This window comes from Lissotriton helveticus, chromosome 4_1, assembly GCF_964261635.1.
Source record: "Lissotriton helveticus chromosome 4_1, aLisHel1.1, whole genome shotgun sequence".
Classification (NCBI taxonomy): domain Eukaryota; kingdom Metazoa; phylum Chordata; class Amphibia; order Caudata; family Salamandridae; genus Lissotriton; species Lissotriton helveticus.
In genome coordinates this window covers 1537665220-1537691656 of record NC_136063.1, presented here as the reverse complement: position 1 = coordinate 1537691656, position 26437 = coordinate 1537665220, and the positions used below count along the sequence as shown (strand labels likewise).

Here is a 26437-nt window from a genome sequence, read left to right as displayed (position 1 = left end):
CTAAATTGAGAAATCTGGGCGTCATATTTGACAATAAATTGACATTTGTACATCACGCCAACTTAGTAGTATCAGCATCCTTTTACAAACTGCGAATGAGAAAAAAAAAACTACCATTCCTTCCCCTGAATGCTGGAAAAACCTTGGTCAGCACTCTAGTCCTGTCCTCTATAGATTATTGTAATTGTAAATGCACAAAACAAGGTTATGCAAAAGTTACAATCTGTTCAGAACGCCGCAGCCAGAATGTTATCCAGAACTCCCAAGTTCAAGCCAATCTCTCATGTCCTCAAACAGTATCATTGTCTCTCTGTGAAAAATCTAATCAAATTTAAGGCATTGTGCATTGCCTTCAAGGCCACACGTAACTCTGAGCCTCAATTCCTATTAAAGGTTATAGCTATGTATACTCCCAACAGAGCCCTTTGCTCGGCCTTTGCTTTATTGATGAAGGTCCCTCATGTCAAGACTGCCACATGGGGCGATAAGCGTGTTTTATCGTCTCAACTACAAAACTTTGGAACTCACTCCCACTACACATCAGATCATGCCAGTCTTTGCTAACCTTCAGAAAAATGTCCAAAACTTGGTTATTCAATCAATATTCCTCTCACCAGCATATGCCGTTGTCTGCAGCGCCGAGACACCCTCGGTTATTTGAGAGCTTTATAAATCTCAAAATTAAATAAATAAACATATTGTATAACTTATTGTGATTTATTTTGATAAAATACATATACAGTAATGCATGCCACAGCAAAGTTGCTTCTGAGCATTGCGCAAGACAGATATCAGAATCTAACAGATGGAGAAGGGAATTAAAGATATGTGGGAGAGATTTCAGAAGCACAAGTGGTCTGTAGCGTAACCACAGCAATTGCATTCACATGATTAGGAAGGAGAAATCTACTAACTGAATGAATTAGAACATTTCCTTGCGTTGGAGCAGATGCATACTGCAGTTAATCATTGCTGAGAATTACCTGCAAGAAAAGATTTGTGGGGGAAAATAAGTTATGGTTTAGTCAATGTAAGTGATAACTATAGTATTTTGCTGGATTGCTTGGTTGACCACAGGGGGCATATTTCCCTTCCTGGAAGGGCTTTGGAAATGTCCATTTAGTTTCAACATGTACTCTTTTGTATTTCCTGTTTTTCAAGCACATCTTTTAACTTTGAAAAGCCTTAGAAAATATTTGATATCATACATTTTCAATTCGAAAAAGCAACTATGCAAGTGGATAGTTAGGGTCAAAGTTGCAAAACAATGCAGAACAATTTAACTGGTCAAATAAATAAGCCACACTACAATGAAGGAATTAAACAATCTGAATTGCACAGTCTAAAGAAGCATGAACAAGAGATGTTTCAAAAAAATTGTACCTGGAAAATGTGGGCCACGAGGCGTCCAAATCATATCCTCTTGATGCAAGATCGAACTGGACATCTGTAAGCTCATACAGGTGACTGATAATATCGGAGCTTATTTTTGGCTTCAGAAATGGACTTCTGACATAGTACCAATCACTAAAAGGAAAAGACATAAATAAAAGCTGTAAAAAATGCTTACAATAAAAAGTAACTGTAATATACACAATTTGACCGAAACCTGCATAGACACTGCTGCTTTTAAGAAATCAATATATGTTAAACTTTTTCTTTAAATTGCTCCAGCTTTTGATCTTATTGCAGTACTCAAACTACCCAGTTTACATATGGGAAGAGCTGCTGGGGAATATAGAGAAAAATAATTGGTCTTATGCTTGTTGATCTATGGGCTGCCCATGGCACAATATGTCTTGTAATGTTTCTGAGAGACATACGAAGAATTTCAGAATTTCTTCGTTATCAGTTTATTCTTTTTAAGCTATAGATTTCAGAAATAAAACGTCAGATATTGTGCCTCTGAAACCAAGAGGCATGGCATATCACGTCTCTCCTGAAATTAAATACTCCAAACTTTCCAGTGGCAGTCTGTGATGTTTATGGTTTGCCATTTTCCCTGGTCCTTGCTCTCAACTGGCAATATAGTCACAATATTATTATACAACAGAACCATAATACAACGGATCTTTAAAACTTTTAAATTGATTCATAACATAAAAAAATCCTAGAACATCATCGCAGATGCATGAACGCACTCTCTTGCATCAAGCACTGACTTAATTAGGGTTAAGCACAAACATGAAATGGATCATTATTGATCCTCTGGACAAATTGGGACTACTCACAAACAGTGCTACAACACACTTGATATTTAAATCTATGTCAAATTGTTGTATTATTACTTTGTGCAGTTCACAAATTCACATTGGATTCTGCATGAAAAGCAATGTTTAATCCAGCCCAGATTTTCATGCAGATTTCATGGCAAATCATGTGATTTTAAATATATGATTCCCTCTGTATGGAGGAGAAAAAAGTCTGCACATGGGGAAAGGAATACCATGTACAAATGCACATTTTAATTATTTTTTTCCGTGCTGGGAAATATATTTACCCAAGGAGAATTACCTTTCACGTACCCTCACCAGATTTGGGGGTGATACGTATCTCTGTTAACCCTGGAAAGGGATATAAAACAGTCCTTTGTTAGAGTAGAATCTGACATATTCCAGGCTGGAAATGGAAATGTGAGGGTTTTGTGAATGTCCACAAATGCACTTGTTTGTGGACGTTCGCAAACTTCTATGGCTAATCACGCCTTAAAACCCCCAGGAACACACTGAATCCCTTCTCTTGAGTGGGAGGAGAGCTCAGCACTTGAGTTGGTGATAAGTATACCTATAAATGTTTTTTTTGTTGCCAGGAACTGCTGTTTAGATTTTTGAGTAAGGTAGGTAAAATTGGACATAGACGGCCTTAACTACCAAATTTACCTTTGCTAAAGTCCACATTGGGTGCAAATATTATTAATACAATGCTGATCTTATATATATCTTTTCCTTTCCAAATACCTGTGTAATATGTGGTGCATATTGCCATGACATCAATACTATGCGTATTTTAAAAAGATCAATTACTCTATCTGACATGGTAAGATGCATCCTGTTGGCTAGAGCAGTGCAGATTTATCCTTATATTATGAGTTTTATTGTTTCTCCCCTGATACATGGTCATTTGCCTTACCAAAACATTTTCATACTATTTACCATACACATACCCATCCATCGACATTTCTTAATTTGGAAAAGAAAGTTCCCAGAGTACACCCAGAGAAGCACGTTCATCCTCTTCAATTGTCAATCCTTTTTGCTTCGAAGTAAACATTTTAAAAATTAATCACTCTACAGGCTGATGTTTCTTCTCATCATCACCACCTTATATTTTGATGAGACGTGAATCACTCCTACACAATGGATGGCTTTTACATTTCTACTGTGGACTTCCAGGAATGTTCGCCAGCATTATGGTTCATATTACATAACTTGAATTGATTCCCATCCTCTTTAATTCTGTATTGAAGGGTCTAACAGCGTTTCCAATAGAGAGCTTAGCTTTACATACTCATATGATGTAACCTACTCGAGATAATAAGTGAAACTCTATATATGAGCAAAATATAAAGAATATGGACTCACAGATTTCTGTTTTACCTACATTTGGAACCCTTCTGAAGCCATGATAACTCAGTATTGAGCGCTATATGATTCCTTAGAAATGTATACACATTCTCCAGTCGAGAAAGTATTCAAACCATTTTTTTAATAAAGGTCTGTGATGAGTTTTTATAATTTTCTATCTGGGTACAAATCCATTTGAGACTGAGCAACTTTTTGTGTGCTGTGAAACATTTCTGCCTCCAGGGTGGGAAATAACTGCTAATCGTATAATGTCCAGTGACATAGTTTTTGTTAACATTATTGATTAAACCCTGTCCTAAACAATGACTATATCTATATCTATGTCATGATATGCTACAGACTCCATACAGCACGGGACGGCTACAATGTTATTACATTTTGGTTTAACCAATCTAGATATTCAAGTAACGTTCCTTTGTCCCATCTCCTACTATAAGTAGTCATCAATGTATATGATTCACAGGACTGGATATTCATGATACTACCTACATCAAAACATGTCACTGTCGTTGATGCCCAGCCCAGGTTCAGATTTGCACTTAGTGGACCAAACATTGTTCAATGGCTTTCCATCTTCCTCGGTGTACATTTTCCAGGAAACTGTAAGCCTATAAGTCATGTGCTACATTAGTGATATCCCCAACCAAAATGTTAACAAGCAGGCCAAAATTACGAATCTGTTCATTCAATTGGTATTTTCCTCATTGACTTAGCAGCAGATTTTCAGAGGCCACATTTTATTATGATGAAGATATCACTAGCTTTGTTCATCCTTGAATAGTACAACATCTATTAACTAATTTATCAAATTAACTTCAACTGAGTAAATATATTTTAGACCCACCACCTGACACCATTATTCATTTTAAAAATGTGCACTTGTCTATTTCCTATTTTTATTCATTTACTCTTTCATATAATTGCAGACTAAGTCATTCAAGGAGAAATTCTGCTCTGCATGTGAAACAGCAACAAACATATTGATTTAGCTTAAATAGAGAAACTAGGAAATGTATGGGGACTATCATAAAGTCTAATTTACGCATAGACTCTCTAAACCATAGAGTCAGTCCTACCAAAAGAATCAAAAATGTAGTGTACCCATCACAAATGGGTTCAATGTCCCTCGCCACTGGACCTGTGTTATATTCCAGCACATTAGGTAGAGGGAAAAACATTGAGGACAAGCGTAATAAAAAACTGTCTTCATTTTAAATTCCATGGTAGGTATCTCTTCTCTCTCCTATCGGTCTTCTTCCTAAGGTGATATTCACTCGCAATTTATCCCAAAAAACCTTGTGACTTACATACATATATATATATATATATATATATATACTAAAAACAACAAAGATATAAGTGATGTTATAGCTATGAGTTGAAATAATGTAGTAACCACTGAAATGTATCTTTTATAGTTTACTTGCTCTCACCAAACACCCAGCTTATGACCGCACACATTACATCACTCATGACATGTTCAATAACATCAGCGATGAAATTTCACATCACTGATGACATCAGACAATCATTTGTTTAATACATATTTTATTATTTTCACCAATTCAAAAGAAAAACAACAGATGTTGAATCAACAGCCATTAATAACCTTGTAACAAATGAGGCAAGTTGGAACACGTGATTCAAATCAGTACCTCAGTAAAATTATGCCCATATCGCACATTGCAATGTACAAAGTATAAAATCATAAGACAGCCCTTGGAATTTTCAACATGAGGTGAATCAAACTATGGAGAATGAAGTGGAGACTGAAAGCTTAAGAATGACGTTTTGGTGCTCCAGAATGGGTGAATAACTGCTTTTAACCAGAACAAGGAAATTCCATAAAGTATCCACACACTTCTGACATTAGCATTTGAATACCTTTAGGGAACACTTTGTATAGTTCTACATCAAGATCTCCAAGTTTGGATGATTTGAGCAACCTTTATTTCTCAGCCCTGTACAGAAGCCTCCACCCTTCAGCTCATGGTTGCAATTGACATCCCAATACAAATCCAACTAACCTCTCAAAGCACTACATTCCAACACATCATAACCAAGTAGAGTTGCAACTGAGTTCCATTAGCTAGCAACAGCACAGGTGTGCGCTGCCAGTAATCTGACAATTTGAGAGAGACGCGCCCTTCTGGGCAATGTCTACACTCGCACCCGACCATGGGCAAGATTTAAAATAAGGGTCTGTATAGTAGATATTGGAGTCTGAGGTGAATGAGGTAAATAAAAAATCACAGCACAGGTGTGTGTGAAGTAGTTTAGGTGCTAGCCTCTGTGTTTTTATCATAATCTAGTATCTCTCTTCAGTAAACCTTTGGCATTGTCATTCTTCCTAGAATTAAAAATTCAAGGCCTCCACAGTCCACTGGTTTAACCCCACCAGAACCTGTTGTTTCCAAGGAACAATGAATGTATCTTACTTCCCAAACATGTCATACACTGATGCAAAAAACACAGAGGCCTCAAAACATTCTAAAAAAAAGACGCTCTGCAAAGGCAAGGCTCTACAGTGAATTTAACACAGTGGTTCATAACCTACTACAACGTTTTTCAGATTGTGATGAGAGAAGCACAATAAATATTATGGTAACTACCTGGTCACTTTGGTCTTCATGAAACATTGCTGCAATGTATCAGCCAACCGCTGGTGGACTAAGGAATAGCGCAGGAAGGCTCTGCCTTTGCCCAGTGATGTTTTCAACTGAAAAAATAACGGAAAACATAATCAACCTAACTCAACTCAAGCAGCAAAAACACAACATTTATTGTACTATGTATCGACCGGGATTATGCACATATCAAATGTTGAATAAACAGTTGAATATTTATTTGAATATTTACCTGACGCAAAGTAGCAGAGTGACAACTGTACCTGTGTGTTTGTGCGTGCATGTGTGTAAACTAATAAAATGTATAGTTAAGTTACGTTATAAAAACCTCGGAAATAGGCCAACTATAGTCATGATCACTAACCGCACCCACAATACTGCACACCAAATTCATGTTCACTTTCATTAGCTTTTAATACTGGATGTGCTATTGTTTTGCTGGTGATAATAACAATTAACCAATTGGAGAGCATTTTAATTTCTACAACATAAAAATGTTGCTGATCTCCTTGACTTCGCTATTGATTTGTATATTTGGAGGTTGACTCCATAGCGGTGAGTCAGAGTGGCTGCGCTGAAAGAACTGACACTGGGGCGCCCAGATGATGAGGCGGTTGCCTACCCAGCCCTCTGTCTCCCCTCCTCCCAACGAGGAAACCAGGCCCGGGATGTGAAGTGGCCTGGGCGAAGGACTATAGGGCGGCTGTGCGTGTGTGCCCCCCTCACCCCCCCTTGAGAATCTACAGTTGAAGAATAAACTGGAGGGGGAAAACCAGATTGTGGTACCACCCCTGCCTGGGAGAGCATTGAAGGGACAGCGTCTGTTCAGAGGCGAAAATGGCATTTGGGAGAAGGCCTTCATTTGGGAGAGAAGCCAAGGGCTCAGACAGTTTATTACCAAATATAATATGGCACACTTAAGGAGAGCTTTGATCCTTCAAGTGTCTCACATGATAGCTGTTCGGTGTTGTTTGTGTTCACAGGACTTGGAGTGCAGTGGGCCGCACAGGATACAGCAAGCAGCAGAGGGGGACCCCGCACCACAGGTACAGCCATATTGGTGGCAGAGATGGCCCCCTTACAGACAAAATACCCCCAGTACCCTGACAATGGGGATCAAAGACTGACGCATTGACATATAGGAGGCCCGGTGGGTTCTTCAGCCACTGGCAAAGGCTGTGAGGGGCTTTGCGTGGCTGCACATGCCCCGGATGCAGAGACCGCCCCAATAAAGAGGTGATTCTGCTGACTATGGAGGTTTGTGGGAGGCTGGATGACCCCTCATCCCTTGAGGTGAGGTGGACCAACACCTCAGCAAGAAGTGGGAACACCCCGCCCCATGTGCACGCCACATTGTGCGTATACGCTTGACAGCCCAAGCCCAGGAACCTTACAACATCAGGAACCCGCTCCCCCGACAACATGGTGAAAGAACGGGGTACACGAGGGCCCTCGCAGGGCAAGATAGACCACTTCATGTGGGCGGGAGGGTGGCTTCATGCACCAGCAGAAATTACACCAACACCACAATTGACCCCACTGACTCAAACCTTGCCACGTTCCAAACTACTCCAAGGCATAAAGGACTCAACGGTGGTGCTGGAGGCCAGAATCGAGGGGGTCCGATCAGAGGTCAAAGTGCAATGGCAGGATTTCTGCAAAGTGGCGTATCAAATGACAGAGGTGGAAAGGCGCATTTAATTTGTAGAAGATTACCTCAGAGCCTTCAAAAAGAACTTCACAGGGCTCCGAGAAGTGGCATTGGGCCTGGAAAGGAGGACGGATGACAAGGAGGGCAGATCTTGTCACAACAACATGCGTCTGCTGGGAATAACAGAGGGAGCAGAGGGGTCCTGCCCAGAGGCCGTCTTCCTCAACTGGTTAAGATCTTGGGGGTCTGTATAAGGTCTATCACCATGTTTCACAATGGAATGAGCGCACTCATTCAGAGGCCTTCACCACCGGGAGCACCCCCTCAACCTGTGATCCTTCGGATACTTAGCTACCTAGACAGAGATTCCCTCGGTTAGACCATCCGCACCTTACAGCAAGTCATACTTCAATCAAACAAGGTTATGATCTTTTCACTTTACACAATAAGAGTACAACAACAGTGGAAACAGTTCGAGTCAGTCAAAACCAAAATTAGGGCAATTCACATCACATCAAGAACCTCCAGAGAGAGGACGAGGGAGGCGACTGGCAGACAACGCTGCCTCGAAAGGCAGTGAGGGGGAAGAGCAGCATCATTGCCTGGCAGTAGTATCCTTAAGGTTGCATACGAATCCTCCGCCTCTAAGGGCTGAATATTAGAATGTCACCACCAGATCAAAGCGTCAAAATCCCCGGAACAGGCTTGGCCAACCCCCATGCCTAACCAAAGACTACAGCAGGACCACAATGTACCCTGCCAAAACAGGTTCAAGAACCAAAGAATCATGCGTTGGCGACACCGAGACCGAGAAACTCAACAGACAGAGGCGCCCATCATACATGGGGGCCTCAAAAGAATGCCTGAACAGAAGAGTGCAGAGCCCCAATCTGAACAGGACTTGCCCCATGATACGATTTCATGGGGCTACATGTTACTTTTATGACAGGTTATGTTTGTTATCGGGGAACAGTTGAGAGGGCCCCCGACAGAATGCAATAGGCACTCATGCCTCGGAAGAGGGCACAGGCCCTAGTTCAGTACGACAGGTATCGTTGGAAGTATGGGGTGGAGGGAGGGGTATGGGGATAGGGATACAGTTTTTGGGGTTTATGTTCTCACACTAAGTTTTCATACCGCACCACGACAGAGACTGTCACCACGCCACACATAGTGCAGAATGTTCCACACAGCAGGGGACAGCTCCCTTAGAAGGGCCACAACACTCTGCTGCCTGACCTACAAAGTGAAGGGCCTCCTCAACAAAATAAAACATGAGGCCAACTGACAAGGTTGGGCATCCTCCTCCTCTATTATAGCGGCCCCCTGCGACACGGTTTCAAGGCAGTCTATCACTTGGGATTCCATCACAGATCACCAGGCATAGCCATTCTGATCCAGGCTAGACTCCCACTTGAAGAGAACCGAGTCCACCATGACCTGAGTCCACTATGGCTGAGGGGCACCTTGTGGAGGTCACGTCTGGTCCTATGCTCAAGGTATGCCCTGCCGCACCACAGACAAACAACTCAGTGGAACACTCCTTGCAGCATCTTCGGGCCTCAAAATAATCGGGGGTGATTTTAATGGGCTAAGGGACCCGGCACTTGTTTGAACAGGACCACAGCCTCGCTCCTTACCCACATTGTCCCTCTTGGCCTCATGTACTGACATACTGCGAGTCAATGACATCAACAAGTTATCACAAGAAGCGAGCTAATACACATTCCTTTTGAGGGTGCACGGAACCGTATTTATTTTGGACTACTGCCGACAACACGTATGCCCTCCATTACGACATACGACTATACACTTGGCTGCTCTGACTAGGCCCCCCTGGAGATAAAAACACACTGTGGTGGCCCCCAGACAATGCTATCATGTGTCTTAGCACCCGGTGGTTGACACAATGGGCTTTCTGAGACTCTTCGAAACTAATGAATGGACAATGTATTCTGCAGCAACACTATGGGGCTGTGACATGAGGGACAGGGATATCCACTCTGGCACACAGATGCCGACTGAAAAAACAGGAGACAATAGACCTTGACTGAGTGACACAGCAAGTAGAATGAGCGCACATAGAATGAGCCTCAGATGAGACTCTGCATAAATTCCAGATGCCAATTTGGCACTTAGACAGCTACAAACCGAGGAAGTCAGGAGACTATGCAGGTGTAACAGAGTCGTCTATATGAACATGGCTACAGAGTTACACTCATTGAAGGCAATAGCATCAAAACGCACACATCCTCTGGTGACATTTTTGAGCACCATTGCGGACCACTATGGCTCACTCAATGCCCGCTCTCACTCTTCCTATTCTCCCTGGTGGTAGAACCCCTGGCCCGGGGGGTTCAAACTGACCTCGAAATAATGGGAATGAGGTTTGGTTATCGCTATACGCAGACAAACCTCTGATATTCTTCGGGAACTACCACACTTCCAGACCTATAGTGATAAACACCCTGGAAACATTCTTACATAACTCAGGGAGAAGACAAAATTATAGCCAATAGGCACCCAGAGGGTACACCCAGATTGGCCAGCGAGGCAGAATTAATAATCATAACCACTAGCTACCGATACCTCAGGGTGCAGATATGAGAAATAGGATGCCAGACAAAAGCAGCCAACCTCCCATCTCTGCTGGCGGCCATGTAGGGGGACCTCGCAAGATGAACCCCACTGCCACTCTCACATATGGGCCGAGTTCCCTTGCTCAAAATGATGACCCATCCCAAATTCCTATATGGCAACAAAACTATCCATACTACATCCCAAACAAAACCATAATGTCCTTCAATACGTCATAAATTCCTACATATGGGCAGGTGGACCACAACAGGTGGTGTTAAGCAAATGCTGCAAATCCACATTTAACTAAGGACTGGTGATGTCCTCCTTTCCTACAACCGGGCCCCACACCTGCTCACACTAAATGATTCAATCTATGACATACAAGATGACCCAGCCTAGCGTATCAACCCCTGGCATATGAGTACCACCGCCCTGCCCTACATATACGGGGGCGACTGCTGGCACAGGCCCCCAACTGACAACAACAACAATACGAAATCGGAGAACTGCTCTATTCTATTCTGTTCTATTCATGTAGATTTCTAAAGTGCATGGCTACCCAGAAAGGCCTCACAGCGCTAGAGATAGGATGTCGGTCGCATATCCTGAGCATAGAACTGAAAAGAGCCGTCCTCAAGCATTTTCTAAATCTCAGTTCCGATTCAATCTTTTTCATCGCCACCAGCAGAGCATTTCAGAGTTTGGGAGCAAGAAAACCAAATGAGCATCCCCCACCACTAGTTTGCTTGATCCTGGGGACCATAAACAGTTGCTGGTTAGTGGAGTGCACAACCGGAGGGCCAGGGAGAAAGTGGGCCCTGCTACGGGCCCCTAAAGATACTTTCCGACCGCAGTTCCATGTCAGAAAGGCCGACATGGAAATGCTGTTGGAAAGTGCCAACATAATACAGACAGCAGAAATGCCATCTGTTAGGGATTATCAGACCCTTCTGACTGGCAGAAGGGCTCCTTGAGCCCTTCGGAACCCAGTTGGGTTAACCGGCTGGTATAAATTCCAATCGCCATCGTTGTAATACAGGGGTCAGAGTTTAAACCTTAGATGTCGGTTGGAAAGCCTCCAACCAGCGGTCAGAGGCTTTCCAACCGACATTCAAATCAGGCCTGTTTTATTTTATCTGATAATATTTTAATAAAAATGTTTTCATTAAAAAATTAATAACATTAATTTATTAAACTATAATTACATTACTATGAATTATTTCTATACATGACTTAATACATAAATGATTGTTTTTTACTTTTTCTGTGGGGTTATTTTAATTTATACTTTAGAAAATATGTTTACCTTAATTTAATACATTAAAAATAAAATGTTACATTAAAATTGAGGTAGCTTTATTTTGTTTTACATTTCAAATATATATATTAAATTCATTCATAATAATATTTAACATAAAAATATTTAACTAACTTTTTTCAAGGTTAATAAACATTTTTACTATTTCCTAAACTTTTACCATAGAGAAATCTCTGTCAACAGTGTGAGATTGTATTCTTAATGTAAGCATCAGTGTTGGCCGAGAGATTTCAACATTACAGGTACATTGCTAACAAACTAAGTGGACAACACTATGAAAAAAGTCTAATATTGAATAATAAAAAATGTATAACATGTTACCACATTATATTCATCATGGGTTTCAGCAGTTTGCTCAGACCGCCTTACGTCGCAAAGTGTAAGATAATAGGAGGCCCTCTCCTGCTTACTTCTTGTCTCATATTTAGCAAAAGATTAAAATGCTTGCATAGTATGAGGAGGAAGTATGCACTTCCCCAGGGTTATGGTTGCTGCTTCATCCTCATCCCATCGTCCATGTAGATGGTGGACCTGCATACTCTGACTTGGAAATATGTAGTATTGTAATACAGTGAATAACTTTGTGCAAGAAGGGTAAGTTACTTACCTGTAATCCTAGTTCTCTTCCAGGGGTATACTCATCAAAGACATAAGCACTGAATAGTCCCGCCCACGTGCGGGATCCCAGTGCAATAGACAATAATATGCATATATCTACATATATAAATACCCATATATATATAGATAATATGCATATACATATACATATGCAGCCTGAAAAACACCGTATTAGGCTCCAAAACTGCCATTATTGCATGTAAAAGTTTTACATTTGACCAAATAAAGACACACAAGTCACCATCCATACTAATATTATAAAGAGAGAGCCCAAACCTTTGAGGCGGGTACTCTCAGTAACCACAGCACCAATCACAACACCCAATACAGCGTTGGAAAGGGCAGTTGCAGCAGAAAGACATAGGCTATGCAGACGGCCACCACATACATTTAAAAGGTAAAAGAACCGTGCCAGCAAAGTAGTCCCTTGTGGGCGTGTCTGCGTTGTGCTGTGGGCGTGGGCTGGGGGCGTGACTAAAGCTGGGGGCGTGTGGTACGGCCATCATATCGTGGGCTGTGGGCGTGTGCTGGGGGCGTGACAAACGCTGGGGGAGTGACAAACACTGGGGGCGTGTGTCCGCCCTTCATGCAATGTGAGTCATACATACAAGCGCCAATTACGTTGCTGCGCAGCATCAAGGGGCACACTGGGGGCGTGACACGCTGGGGGCGTGACACGCTGGGGGCGTGAGAAACACTGGGGGCTTGTGTTCGGCCTTCATGCCATGTGAACGCAATTGCGCCGCATCAAGGGGCACGCTGGGGGCCTGAGAAACGCTGGGGCGTGTGCTACGTTCCGCCGTTCATGCCATATGGGTCGTACATTAATCAGAAGATCGTCTGCTGTGGCCGTGTGCTGGGGGCGTGACAAACGCGTTCAGCTGGAGGCGTGGTAAGAAACGTTACTGCAGCCTCTCCTGCGCGCTGTTACTGAACTCACTCATTCAACGAAATTACATGCGCCTGCTACCATCAACCAGGGCTCTAACCGGGCTCAGGCGGCGGATCAGTACACTAATTACATGCGCCTGATAACATCAACCAGGGCTGCCGCTGGGCCTCAAGCGGGGGAACACACGCCTGCTAACATCAAATAGGCCTGCATCTGGGCCTCAAGCGGGGGAACACGCAAATGAGCATGTCTGCGGGGAAATTACTGTCACTTAACTCTCTCATTAAACGCATTTACCCGCGGCTGATAACTCTCTCATTTAACGGCATTACACGCGCCTGCTAATATCAACCAGGGCTGTAGCCGGGCTCAGGCGGCGGATCACTACACCAATTACACGCGCCTGCTAACATCAACCAGGGCTCCAGCTGGGCCTTCTCCGTCTCGATTCTAATGAAACAAAAAATGTTGTCTACCGCGAGATTTTAAAATAAATTGCCCTTGCCAAATACACACATTACACACATTCTATTTCATACCGGACAACGTCGGGACGGGCTGCTAGTATATGATATATGTAAAGAAGAAAACTGCCCTAAGTTTCTTTGAAACACACAACCTTTATTTTCAAAGGTAAAAATAGGCAGGATCATAGAGGCAGGTTTAGCCTAGACAGGCTGCATAGAAAACAATTGGAAAATTGGCGCCATGCCTTTAAGACCCCAGGAACCCACAGGCTCCCATCATGCACCACAGGTGACAGTTAGGTCAGTTCTTCTGGACGGCGTATAACAGTGTAATCACAGCATGGGTAACAGGTACATATACAGGCCTGGTATTCGTCCGGGGAGGAGGGAGGGTTGCTTATGACTTTGATGAGTATACCCCTGGAAGAGAACTAGGATTACAGGTAAGTAACTCATCCTTCTCTTCCAGGGGATACTCATCAAGAGTCATAAGCACTGAATAGATTAGCAAGCCCATCCCCATACCCTGCGGGCGAATACCAGTCTATCAAACCATTTTACCAACAGATATTACCTAAACAAATTTCTAAGGGATGCTTGACCAAACAGAGCATCAGCCTGACTGTCAGCATCAAGGGAGTAATGGCGTGCAAAGGTATGAACCGAACGCCATGTGGCTGCCTTACACATTTCATGAATTGGTACAATCCTGAGGATTGCTATTGTAGCAGCTTTGCCTCTTGTAGAATATTCTCTCGGCTTGCCCGGGAGCTGCTTTTGTGCCAACTGATAAGATAACAAAATGCATGACACTATCCATCTAGAAATGGACCTTTTAGAGGCAGGAAAACCTGTATTCAACGGACCATTATTCACAAACAGTTGTTCAGACTTTCGTACACTCTTTGTTTTATCAAGGTAGAATTTCAACACTCGTTTTAAATCTAAAGAATGCAGAGCTGTCTCAGCCGGAGTGTCCAGATTGGCAAAAAAAGTGTGAAGAGTGACTGACTGGTTAATGTGAAAATCCAAGACCACCTTAGAGAGGAACCTCGGGTGAGTACGTAACACCACTATTTGCATGAAAAATGAGATAAGGCTCTGTAAAACACAAGGCCTGTATCTTGCTTAACCTGCGCTCAGAAGTGATTGCCACGAGAAAAGCAGTCTTCTATGACAGGTGTTGCAGGGAAGCCTTAAAAATGGGCTCGAATGGGGGGCCCATTAGTTTAGATAGGACCACATTTAGATCCCAGGGAGGAGAAGGAGCTCTAACAGGAGGATAGACTTTCTTGAGACCCTCCAGGAAATCCTTAACAAATGGCATTTGAAAGAAAGAAGCCTGAGTGGGAGACTTTCTATATGCTGTTATCGCTGCCAGGTGAACTTTTGTGGAGGAATACTGTAAATCTGCTTTGGCCAAAGAGAGTCATTATGGCAACAGTATCTGTTCTTGACCGCGAACAGGGTCATGACCTTCAGCAGCACACCACGTTAAAAAACGCTTCCACTTAAAAGACTTTCTTGTAGAAGCTCCCCTAGCCTCTTTTAAAATCTTCACGCAGTCCTGTGAGAGGCCTAAATATCCGTATTGGATGAACTCAGAAGCCATGCTGCTAACCTCAGGGACGGCAGGTTGGGGTGGAACACCTTGCTGCTCACTCTGGTCAGCAGATCCGGATGACATGGCAGCCTCCTGCGTGGTACTTTGGATAGGTGAAGAAGGTTCGGAAACCACCACTGGCAAGGCCAATCAGGAGCAACTAGGATAATTTCTGTCTTGGACTTGTACAGTTTCCTGATCACCAAGGGAATGAGTGGAACCGGTGGAAAAGCGTAGAGTAATGTCTCTGACTAGTCTATCCACAGAGCATTCCCCCGGGACCCTGGTTGCTGGTACCTGGAGGCGAAGACGCAGCATTTTGCGTTTTCGGCATCCGTAAAAAGATCGATGTCTGGTGTTCCCCAGTTGTGGCAGATGTCTTGTACCACTTCTTGTTTTAGCACCCAGTCATGTGCTTCTGCGAAGTGCCTGCTTAGGTCGTCCGCTTGAACATTGAGGACGCCCGGCAAGTGAACTGCAGATATTCTCATATCTCGTGCCAGAAGCCATTTCTAGATTGCCTGTGCTTCCAGCGACAGGGGTCTGGATCTTGTTCTGCCTGCTTGTTCAGGTAGTACATCGTTGTTGTGTTGTCCATTTGAAGAAGCAGAGAGGTCGATGTTATTGACGGAAAGACTGCTTTGAGTGCTAGATGTATAACTCTGAGTTCCAGCATGTTTATGTGGTATAGTTGCTCTTTCTCTGACCACATTCCTTGGATCTGTAATGATCCCATATGAGCACCCCATCCCTGAAGGGACACATCCGTCACCAGAGTCTGTTGAGGCATGTCCTCTTGAAAAGGGACTCCCATGATGAGATGAATCCGTCGCATCCACCATCTGATGGAGTCGGATTGCCAGAGGTATTGATAACCTGTCCTCCCAGCGATTGGAGATTTGGGACCACTGATCCTCCAGAGTCTGCTGCAGAGGTCTCATGTGAAGCCTGGCGTTTGGCACTAGAAAAATACACAAGGCCATAGACCCCAGTAGGGAGGAGATATGCTTGGCCGTGGGCCTAGGTGTCCTCAAGAGAGGTTGACATTTGAGGAGAATGGATGATAGTCTCTCCTCCTAAGGATAAGCTCTTGCGTTGACTGAGTCCAGAGTTGTTCCTAGATAGTGTATCCTCTGTGTTGGATTGAGGATGGACTTCTTGAAGTTTACATGCAGACCGAGCCGATGCAACTGGTGAATACAGTGCGCAAGATGTTGTTGCAGAAGCGTGGGAGACGAACTCTTGAGAAGCCCGTCCTCTAGGTAAAGGTAGACGAATATGTGCTGTTTCCTCAAGAAAGCCACTACTACTGCCATGCACTTTGAGAACGTGCGAGGAGTTGACTTCAGCCCGAAGGGCAGGACTGTGAATTGGAAGTGGTTTGACTGGATGCGAAACCGTAGGAACTTCAGATGCTTTGGAGAGATTGGTATGTGGAAATAGGCATCTTAAAGATCTATGGAACACATCCAATCTCCTTGAGGTAGAAGCGGTATTATTTGATGTAATGCCAGCATCCTGAACTTTTCTCGTAGAACGAATTTGTTGAGACGTCTGAGATCTAATATATGCCTGAACTCCTTGTTTGGACCTTTCTTATGGACTAAAAAGTATCGGGAGTAGATCCCTTGTCGATGTTGGTGCCATGGGACCTCCTCGATGGCGTTCTTTAGGAGTAGAGCAGACACCTCTTCCCTCAAGAGATTTATACAATGGGTGACAGTCTTTTGAGGAGGAATGGAAGGTGGAGGGGACTTGAGTTTGATGGTATACCCAGTCTTTACAATATTCAGCACCCACTTGTCTAGTGTGATTCTTTTCCACTCTTCCAGGTAAAAATGTACACTTCCTCCCACCGGAGTGGGTAACGGAGATAGGGAAAGCAAGCACTCACTGCTTTTGTTGCTGTTACTTGGCAGCAGGTGTGGACTGTCTTGAATTGCCACCTCTTCCTCTACCACGACGGCGCTGGGAGAATTGTGACCTTCCTTGATTTTGTTGCGAGGACCATTGAGGGGTTTGAACCCTCTGTTGGTTTTGTCGTCGGTCGTAAGGACTGTACCGTCGCCTGAAGTCCTTCCTCTTCTCGAGACCCACAGCTTTAACTGTATCAAGCTCGTTTTTCATTCGAGACATTTCATCATCGACATGAGATCTGAAGAGTGATGATCCATTGAAAGGAAGATTAAGAATCCGATGCTGTGCTTCAGGTTTCAGCCCCGTCAGTCTCAGCCAAGCTGAGCGTCGACCACAAATCCCATGCGAATAGCCATGAGCAGCAAGATCTGAAGCATCAGCCGCTGCGCTGATCGCTTGATTGGCTACTAGGCCACCTTCATGCAGGATTTCAAGTAAGTCTTGTTTGTCCTCTTTTGGGAGCTCTCTGTGAAGCGTGAAAGGGAGCGATAAGCCATAATGAGCGATCATATCGACCAGCAGGGCCGAGGCGCTGGCTACTTTCGTGTAGGAAGCCGATGTAGTGCACATTCTCTTTCCTACAGAGCCCATGGCCTTACTATCTTTATCTGGGGGCACAGACGATGATGCTGCCCCTGTCTGATTCTTTTGTGCCGCCGACACAATAACAGAGTCCGGTGGAGGGTCAGCCCTCAGAAAGAAGGGATCATTATCAGGAGCCTTATATTTCTTTGTTATCCTAGATGGTGCAGCCCCACCGATGCTGGAGTGAGAAACTTCTGTAGAGGAGGCTCCAGCAATCCAGGCACTAGAGGAAGCAAAGGTCTGAAGGAAGACTTTTGGTGCAGGGTTTCAAATATCACCGATGTCTTGGTGGTAGAGACCGGCATTTCAATGTGGAGTTTAGCAGCCCCACGGCAGAGAACCTCATTGGAGGTTAGAATATCATCGATGGGTGATATTCTGCTTGGAGGAGAGGAGGAAAGAGTCGGAGAAAAGTCTGCCTTGGAATCCGACGACCCTGTGGAAGATCTACAGCTTCGTCTTCTAGGAGATCGATGGCGTGATGCTCTACTCCTAGGAGATCGTGGTGATCGTCTCGTTACCGATGGGGACCTTCTCGGCGTGGTACGCTCGTGTCTCCCCGACGAATGCACTGACTGGATCAAAAGTGACCTTGAAGAAGACCGTGGTAGATTAATTCTGCGGATCTTCCATTCTCTAATATCTCCTAGCAATCTTGGCGAGATATTGGTTGGCCGGGCTGGAGACGGTACTGGTGAGGGATACGTCAATGATCTGAAGCCCCGGGGAGGAAGAAGCACTCCCTGAAGTCACCAACTGGGCGTCACGCATCGAACGGTCCTTCGACGTCGCCCTAGGTCTCTTCGCTGGAGGAGAAGCAGATTGAGATCTCCTCGACGTCCACCTCCTCGAACTGGATCTCGACCTCCTAGACCCATACGGCCTTTTCTTCGATCTTGACGTCAATTTCCTCGACAGCAATCCATTCGACTTTTCGGAGACGTCGTCGAATGGCTGGGTCTCTTCGCCATCGAAGCCCTTGGTGTACGGCTTGACGTCAATGCCATTGGACCTCTCGCCGTAGACAGAGATCTCGCCATCGGTCCAGAGCCTCTCGGCGGCGAACTTCGATGTCGATGGGTCGATGTCAAGTCCCAACCTCTTGACATCATAGGCGAGTCAGACATGGACCGCCTACGCGTGGATTTCTCTGTGCTCTCTAGGATGAGAAGAGGGCTTTCTTGAATGATGCTCTTCTCGCCCACTCACTGTTCCCTTTCCTCTATCTTGTAAGGAATGCAGCTTGATCTTCTCCCTCTCTCTAAGGGTTCTCTTGGAAAACTTGCTGCAGTGGTAACATTGGTCTGGCTTGCGGGATGAAGGCAAACGAGCAATACAGACCGAATGAGAGTCTGACTTGGCCATCTTTTTACCACAGGCCGGGCACTTATTGAATAAGGCCGGCATTTTGACTGGAAGAAATAGACAAAAGTCCGAAAAAAATGCTGAATTAGTCAGATAGAGATTAAAGGCGTCGAGTGAAGTCAAAAAAATTATCTTTCTACCAGAAAAAAAGTGATAAAACATCACCAACTGGCGAGCTCAAGGCTCCAGGATGTTCACGGAAGGAGCCGGAAAAAAGAACTGACGTAGCTGGCACCTGTGGTGCATGATGGGAGCCTGGGGGTTCCTGGAGGTCCTAAAGGCACGGTGCCAATTTTCCAATTGTTTTCTATGCAGCCTGTCTAGGCTAAACCTGCCTCTATTATCCTTCCTGTTTTTACCTTTGAAAATAAAGGTTGTGTGTTTCAAAAAAACTCAGGGCAGTTTTCCTCTTTACATATATCATATATGGTGACTTATATATCTTTAATTGGTAAAATGTAAATGTTTTACATGCAATAATGGCAGTTTTGGAGCCTAATATGGTATTTTTCAGGCTGCATATGTATATGCATATTATCTATATATATGGATATTTATGTATATATATATATATATATGTATATATAATGTATATATATATATATATATATATATATATATATATATATGTATATATATATATATATTCACTGAAAAAACCATAGGTTATAGACCATATATAGTTAGGAATTAGCATTTAAAAAACCTTATTTTACTCACACAAAACCATTGAAATTCCATATATAGTTAGTTGCACTAACTATATATCGCGCACCCGCAATCCACTGCTGATCATGTCACATATTACATCATTCATGACATGGTCAGTGACATCACTGATGACATCACTGATGACATCTCAAATGACATCACTGATGACATCACTGATGACAACATCCAGTGACTGTATGTTTCTGTAAAGTTAAAATATGTCTTACATATTGAAGAATGAGTGGATGTATAAGTGTCTGGATGAAGGATTTAGTAGGTGCGTGACTGACTGTATGAGTGAGTGATTAAATGTGTCTCACTGAATGCATGGGTTAGTGACTAAACTGTCTTAATTTGTGCATCATTATGTCTGTTGTGATGTAAACTGCTGCATGTGTTGATCATTAGCTATACGAGAGGCTATATGTGTTATTAATTGGTTGCCCAAGTATTTCTATGGGAGATTGAGTTTGTGTGGGGGTGGCTGGAAGGTGTGTGACTCTGTGCATAGATGTGTGAGCAGTTTATTCACTAGGTGTATGAGTTCAAGAGTGCATGTGGAAACAGCTACATGGGCAGTTGACTGTGTGCATGAGTGTATTGATGAGTGAATGGATATCTCAATGCTACATGTCATAGTAAGTACATATGTAAAACACAGTACATGTGAGAGTTGGCATATATAAATAACTGTGCATGAGAGCCACTGAATGAGTGAGTGGTTGTATCGATCATTGTGAACTTCTATCAGGGATTGTATAAGAGAGTAAATATGTGTTAGTATATGTTTCAATAAGTAAGGTGTGTATAACTGTATAGTTGAAGAAATGGAGGTGAGATTGTTTCTTTGCATGACTGACTGGGTGTGTGAGTAACTCCATGGATGAGTGGCAGTGTGTGAGTGTCTGTATACACTGAGTGTATCTAAGGTTATATTAGAGTCTGAAGAGGTTTATCGTATTAGCACAAGAATGATGTCAAATGAGATGTCATCAGTGATGTCATCAGTGATGTCATTTGAGATGTCATCAGTGATGTCATCAGTGATGTCACTGACCATGTCATGAATGATGTAATATGTGACATGATCAGCAGTGGATTGCGGGTGCGCGATATATAGTTAGTGCAACTAACTATATATGGAATTTCAATGGTTTTGTGCGAGTAAAATAAGGTTTTTTAAATGCTAATTCCTAACTATATATGGTGTATAACCTATGGTTTTTTCAGTGAATTTTCAAGGTTTTGTAAATGCTAATTCCTAACTATATATGGTCTATAACCTATGGTTTTTTCAGTGAATTTCAATGGTTTTTTAATAGCAAATATCATAAGCTGTCGAATGTCAAGTACGTGGTAAGTAAAAACATTTTCGTGTTTATGCACACTGATCTGCTTTGAATGCTGCCCCCCACCCCTCATTTCTATTAGGAGTACTCTCTCTTTACAGATAGTGAAGGGTAGTTAACGCAGGCCTTTGCCCCCGTTGTAATCCGTCGTGCCTGCTTCTCTCTCCATTTGATTGATTGTTCTCTTTGGTTCATTCTCTATTTACAAACAAGCACAGAGTCGCAATACTCTGTTTAGTCTTGCAGATAGCGAAAAATCGTGTAAAAAAACAAAAGGAATCGAGCAAAATCAGTAGGCCACTAATGGGATCTCTTTTTGACCTCCCTAAAATAGAAACATTAGGAACAACCTGTTGATAATACCAATGTGTATGTACATAAGCGGCGTTCATTTGTGTTCACAGTACCCCTTGTTGATTGTTTGAATCGAGCATTGAATTGTTCGAAGTTGGTTCTCTTAAGAATCTTCTCTGCCTGCAAACGAGGAAGAATAGGAATATTCTCTCTCCCTTTGCAGATAGTGTAGGGTAGGTAACGCAAACCTTTAACACGTCGTGCCTATTTCGTTCCTCATTGATTGATTGTTTCCCCAAACATTGACTGTTTGGGAATTGGTTCTTTTTGGAGGTATTCCCTGTTTGCAAATATACGTAGGAAAATCTTTGCAAATAGTGAAAGGGTACGTAATGCGGACCTTTCTCCCCCGTTGTAATCTGTCATGCCTATCTACTCCCCACTGATTGATGCACCTGTTTCACCCGGACCATTTACTAGAGATACGTCATCTGGCCCGACCAGAGAGCACCCCTAGTGAAAACGACATATGCAATAATAACGAAGTGATCACTGTATCCTGTTAACAGAAACTTTAGCATGAAACAACCTGGAAAGAAAAGAATAGGAAAACGAAAATCAGTAGGCCACTGATGAACATGAACTTTTATTAAACAACGAACAAAGAAACGATAACATAACGTAATGATAAAACCTATTAATGTCCTAGAAACAAGAAAACGTTAGAAATATGCCAGTGGTGAGAGACCAGAAAAACAGTAAGAGAAACCAAATCACCCCTCGCTGTCCCACCGCCTGCCACGCCAAAAAAATCGATAGACTAGGGAAAATGCAAGTCAGTAGAACATCCGCCCCCACTCTGGAAACTTCCAAGGTGGGGCAGGGTTGCGGCTACGCCCAGCCGGGAGCAGCCCATATAAGGCGGGTCCTGCTGCCACGCCTCGGCCAGGAGATCCTAACGTAGGGTGTAGCCGGAGGAGAGGCCGAGGCCAGCGGGACCCGGCCAGGGGATTGCCTTTACAACGCTGAAGAGTTGCAGGGGGGGGAATGTCTCCTCGACCCGCCCCTCTCTCTCCCAGTCCGGCCGCGGTGGCCCTTGAGAGTTTCAGGTAGTCCCGCCACATGCTCTTCCGGTCCGGCCACCAACGGTCGGGGGGCCGAGGCCGACGGGATCCGGCTGCAGCCGATAAACCAAGGAACCCGTTCATGGGGCCAGAGCCAGGGGCGTCCGGCCGACATCCACCGGAAGCCCGGCCCAAAGACGGACGGGACATTTTTTCTTTTCTCCTTCGTAATAGCAGCGGCAACACGCCAGGCACCACTTCTTTCTTCAAAAATGGCTTTGACAACACTGGGGGGGATGTCTTGCACATTCCTCCGACCCCCCCCCCCCGTCCTCATCGCCACCGGCCATAACAAATGTCAAGCGGGGCGCCGTGGGGTGCACTGGGAGGGAGAGACGGTGCGAACAGGCCTCTCCCGCCTCCTCAGGTGAAGGCTTCCCAGCTGCACCCTCAGCGCTCCAGGCGCCCCGAAAAGGGTTCGTCCACTGTGGCGATGCTGCAACGTCTCGCCCGGCAGGGTGGAGCCCGTCCGCTCATGTGACCCCGCGATCGCCGGTAGCTGCCGAACTCTCAAAATGGCGGTCGACCTGGCAAGAGCGGGCCCAGCATGAAGAAATGGCCCGGTCACTGGTTGACTCCACCACCGTAGTCCTCCACGACCTTGAAGATTCTAGAGGAGCCGCGGGAGTCTCCGACCCCCGATGGGGAATGACTGCCATGATCGCCCGTGGAGTGACGAAACTGTATCCGCGGGACGTCGGCGCTCCCATGCTGGCGCCAGCCTCACTTTGAATTACTAGAATCCTGCAGACCTCAGTTCCGGTGAAAGCACAGTGTGACCCGGTAGGAAAAATTGTTGCACCCCCTCCCCTTTTTGAGTGATAGTTCAAACCACCGATCCTTTCCTTTGCCCTTTTAACGGAACTTTGGACTGCCTCCCCCTCTTTTACATTTTCTAGAGAAAACAAAACATTAACCACTACATTACCATAGCAGTTGACACCAGAACTGTTTTCAAATTGAAAACCAACAACATCTTCAACAGAATCCTTTTTGTTTCTGCTGTGACCCTGCTACAGCACAGGCATTGTCACCAGCAGTAATTCTGCAATGCCGGTAAGAATAGCTGTGGTGCCTACTGGACTCACTCACCCCCGCGGCGCCCCATGCCGTTATTTGCTGGGCGGCAACTTACTAGACATCACTTTCGTGCCATCTAGATTTCAGCGCGTTCTGCTGCCTTGGAACTATTCGCACAACAGACTGCTACTGACGACCCACCCCCAGGCAACATCTTCTGAATTTTCATAATTTGAAAGAACTAGTAACATGTCCTCATCAGGAATTCAAAAGAAATTGCCACGGTCTCTTCGTTGTTTAAATGTTTTTACTGTTTTTGTTTTGTTGTATATATTTATATGTTATTACAGTTTTATATTCCTACTACTTTGTTGGAGTGCTATATATTTTTAATGTGACACATAATTGTAAAAACTTTGATGTACAAAGAGTCATTCCTAGAATCTTCCGCTTCAGGCTCGGTCCCCTCCCCAATCACAGTACAGGATGGTTTTCAGATAGTAGGAACACGTGTGGTGTGACGGATCTCATCGGGTGTGGGCCTTGATCTACTATAACTCCTTTGAAGAGGGGTGATTCTTTACAGCTGGAGCCATAAACTACATCTGCAGGGCTAGCTGATAGCCTGGACAATCGGACACAGAGGAAGAGGAGTGTCAGAGGGTGCGGTAGTGAATAGGGCGAAAGGGAGGTGTCGGGCGGGCACAGAGTGTGATTCTCAGGGAAGAGCAGCGCAGATGGGGGGAGGTTTATTGCCCATGCATAAGACAGAGAGCGGGGGTGACCAGTGCCTGGGGAAGATGCTTGCGAGGGTGGGGAGCCATGCTACGAATCGACAGCGTGCAGAGAGTGGGTCTGGTCAAGGCATCTAAAATGGCTGCCGTGCACGACAAAAGTGTGGCATTTCAAAAAAGGCAAGATGGCGCAAACAATGTTTTTCAACACTTCCTCATTTCCTTCGAATCGAACGTTAACAGACGTTGGTGCATATTACCAAAGTTAAGCGATATTTATCGCTAACGATGCTTACCAACGAATTTTTTACCGCTAAGCATCGTCAGAAATTATCGAAGATAAACCTTGCTATTATCAAGGTTTATCGCAAATGCGATAAAAAACGGCCGCAATGCATGAATATCGCTAAAAAGTCAGCGATATTCATGCATTACCGAGCTAATGCTCTTAGCCATGTTATCCACCTCCCATTGGATAACATGGCTTAGAACTGCTCAGGGCAGGTGTTACTTTTTGGAGATATTCGCGCTTAGCGCGAATATCTCCAAAAGTTGGTAATAGGAGATATATATCTTGCATGTTGTAATGCAAATTATTGTGGTATATGGAACTCATACCATAATCTCTCAGGAAAGCAGAAACTGATCCTTTTGGGACCGCCTGAGAAGGCCTAGGGGGTGAGGGGTACTCTACTTTGCCCCCTTTTCACGTTCCGAACTATTTTATTTTACTCTCTTCTGTAATTACACAAAATAGCAGCGATAAGATGCATCAGAGACACACAGTGAGAGAAAGGAGGCCGGAGATGAAGAAGAGATGTCAAATACACATTGGAGATAATATAGTGGGAGAAGGGAAGTAAATATGAGTAAACTTACCATGTAACATAAAAATGTTGCACTCTATACTATAAGTCTCATTTTATACTACAATCACTTCGCTACAACCTCATAAATTAAAAATAAAAATGAATAATGTCTCAAACAATTTTTGATTTCTAAATATAAATTTATTCTTCAGAATTTTCTAAATTTGAAAGAACTAGTAACATGTCCTCATCAGCAATTTCCTCTTCAATCATCTCATCTGGAATCTCCTCATTAAAAGTCTGCAATGATGATTCTTGTAACTCTATGGTCTCCAAACATTCGATAAATTCGCCATCAACAGATTGATCACAAAAATCATTCAAGTCATCTCCTCCTTGTGACAATATTTCATTATTGGTGCTGTCAATTTCAATCAATGTAGTGGAATCATTCAAGTCATCTCCTCGTGACAATATTTCATTATTGGTGCTCTCAATTTCAATCAATGTAGTGGAATCATTCAAGTCATCTCCTCCTTGTGACAATATTTCATTATTGGTGCTGTCAATTTCAATCAATGTAGTGGAATCATTCAAGTCATCTCCTCGTGACAATATTTCATTATTGGTGCTCTCAATTTCAATCAATGTAGTGGAATCATTCAAGTCATCTCCTCCTTGTGACAATATTTCATTATTGGTGCTGTCAATTTCAATCAATCTAATGAAATCATTCAAGTCATCTCCTCCTTGTGACAATATTTCATTATTGGTGCTCTCAATTTCAATCAATGTAGTGGACAATTCAAAAGAAATTGCCACGGTCTCTTCATTGTGAGCCATTTTATTTTGAAATTGCTTGCTGTAAATTGCAGAAAAAAATAATCACTTTCATTTATCGTTTTTAGTAATACATAATATAAAACTAACTTTATCAAGTATTTAGTATAACAGAAGGACTGCAAATAAATAACAGAAAACATTTTTCAAATTATCTTCAAGTGTACAACATAGTTCCCCTTACAAAGAAATTGCCACGGTCTCTTCATTGTGAGCCATTTTATTTTGAAATTGCTTGCTGTAAATTGCAGAAAAAAATAATCACTTTCATTTATCGTTTTTAGTAATACATAATATAAAACTAACTTTATCAAGTATTTAGTATAACAGAAGGACTGCAAATAAATAA

General features: G+C 43.5%; 1 protein-coding gene across 5 annotated transcripts in view; it reads right to left on the bottom strand.

Moving 5' to 3' along the window:
* The window catches only part of FYCO1 (FYVE and coiled-coil domain autophagy adaptor 1), an 825109-nt gene that overhangs the window by 579521 nt on the left and 219151 nt on the right, over positions 1–26437 (bottom strand). For all 5 annotated transcript variants that reach the window (XM_078688154.1, XM_078688155.1, XM_078688157.1 and 2 more), the window contains exons 5-6: positions 6197–6303; positions 1384–1527 (exon numbers count right to left, since the gene is read on the bottom strand). In XM_078688154.1, the coding sequence (XP_078544280.1) occupies positions 1384–1527; positions 6197–6303 (251 nt within the window). The remainder of the gene's footprint in view (positions 1–1383; positions 1528–6196; positions 6304–26437) is intronic.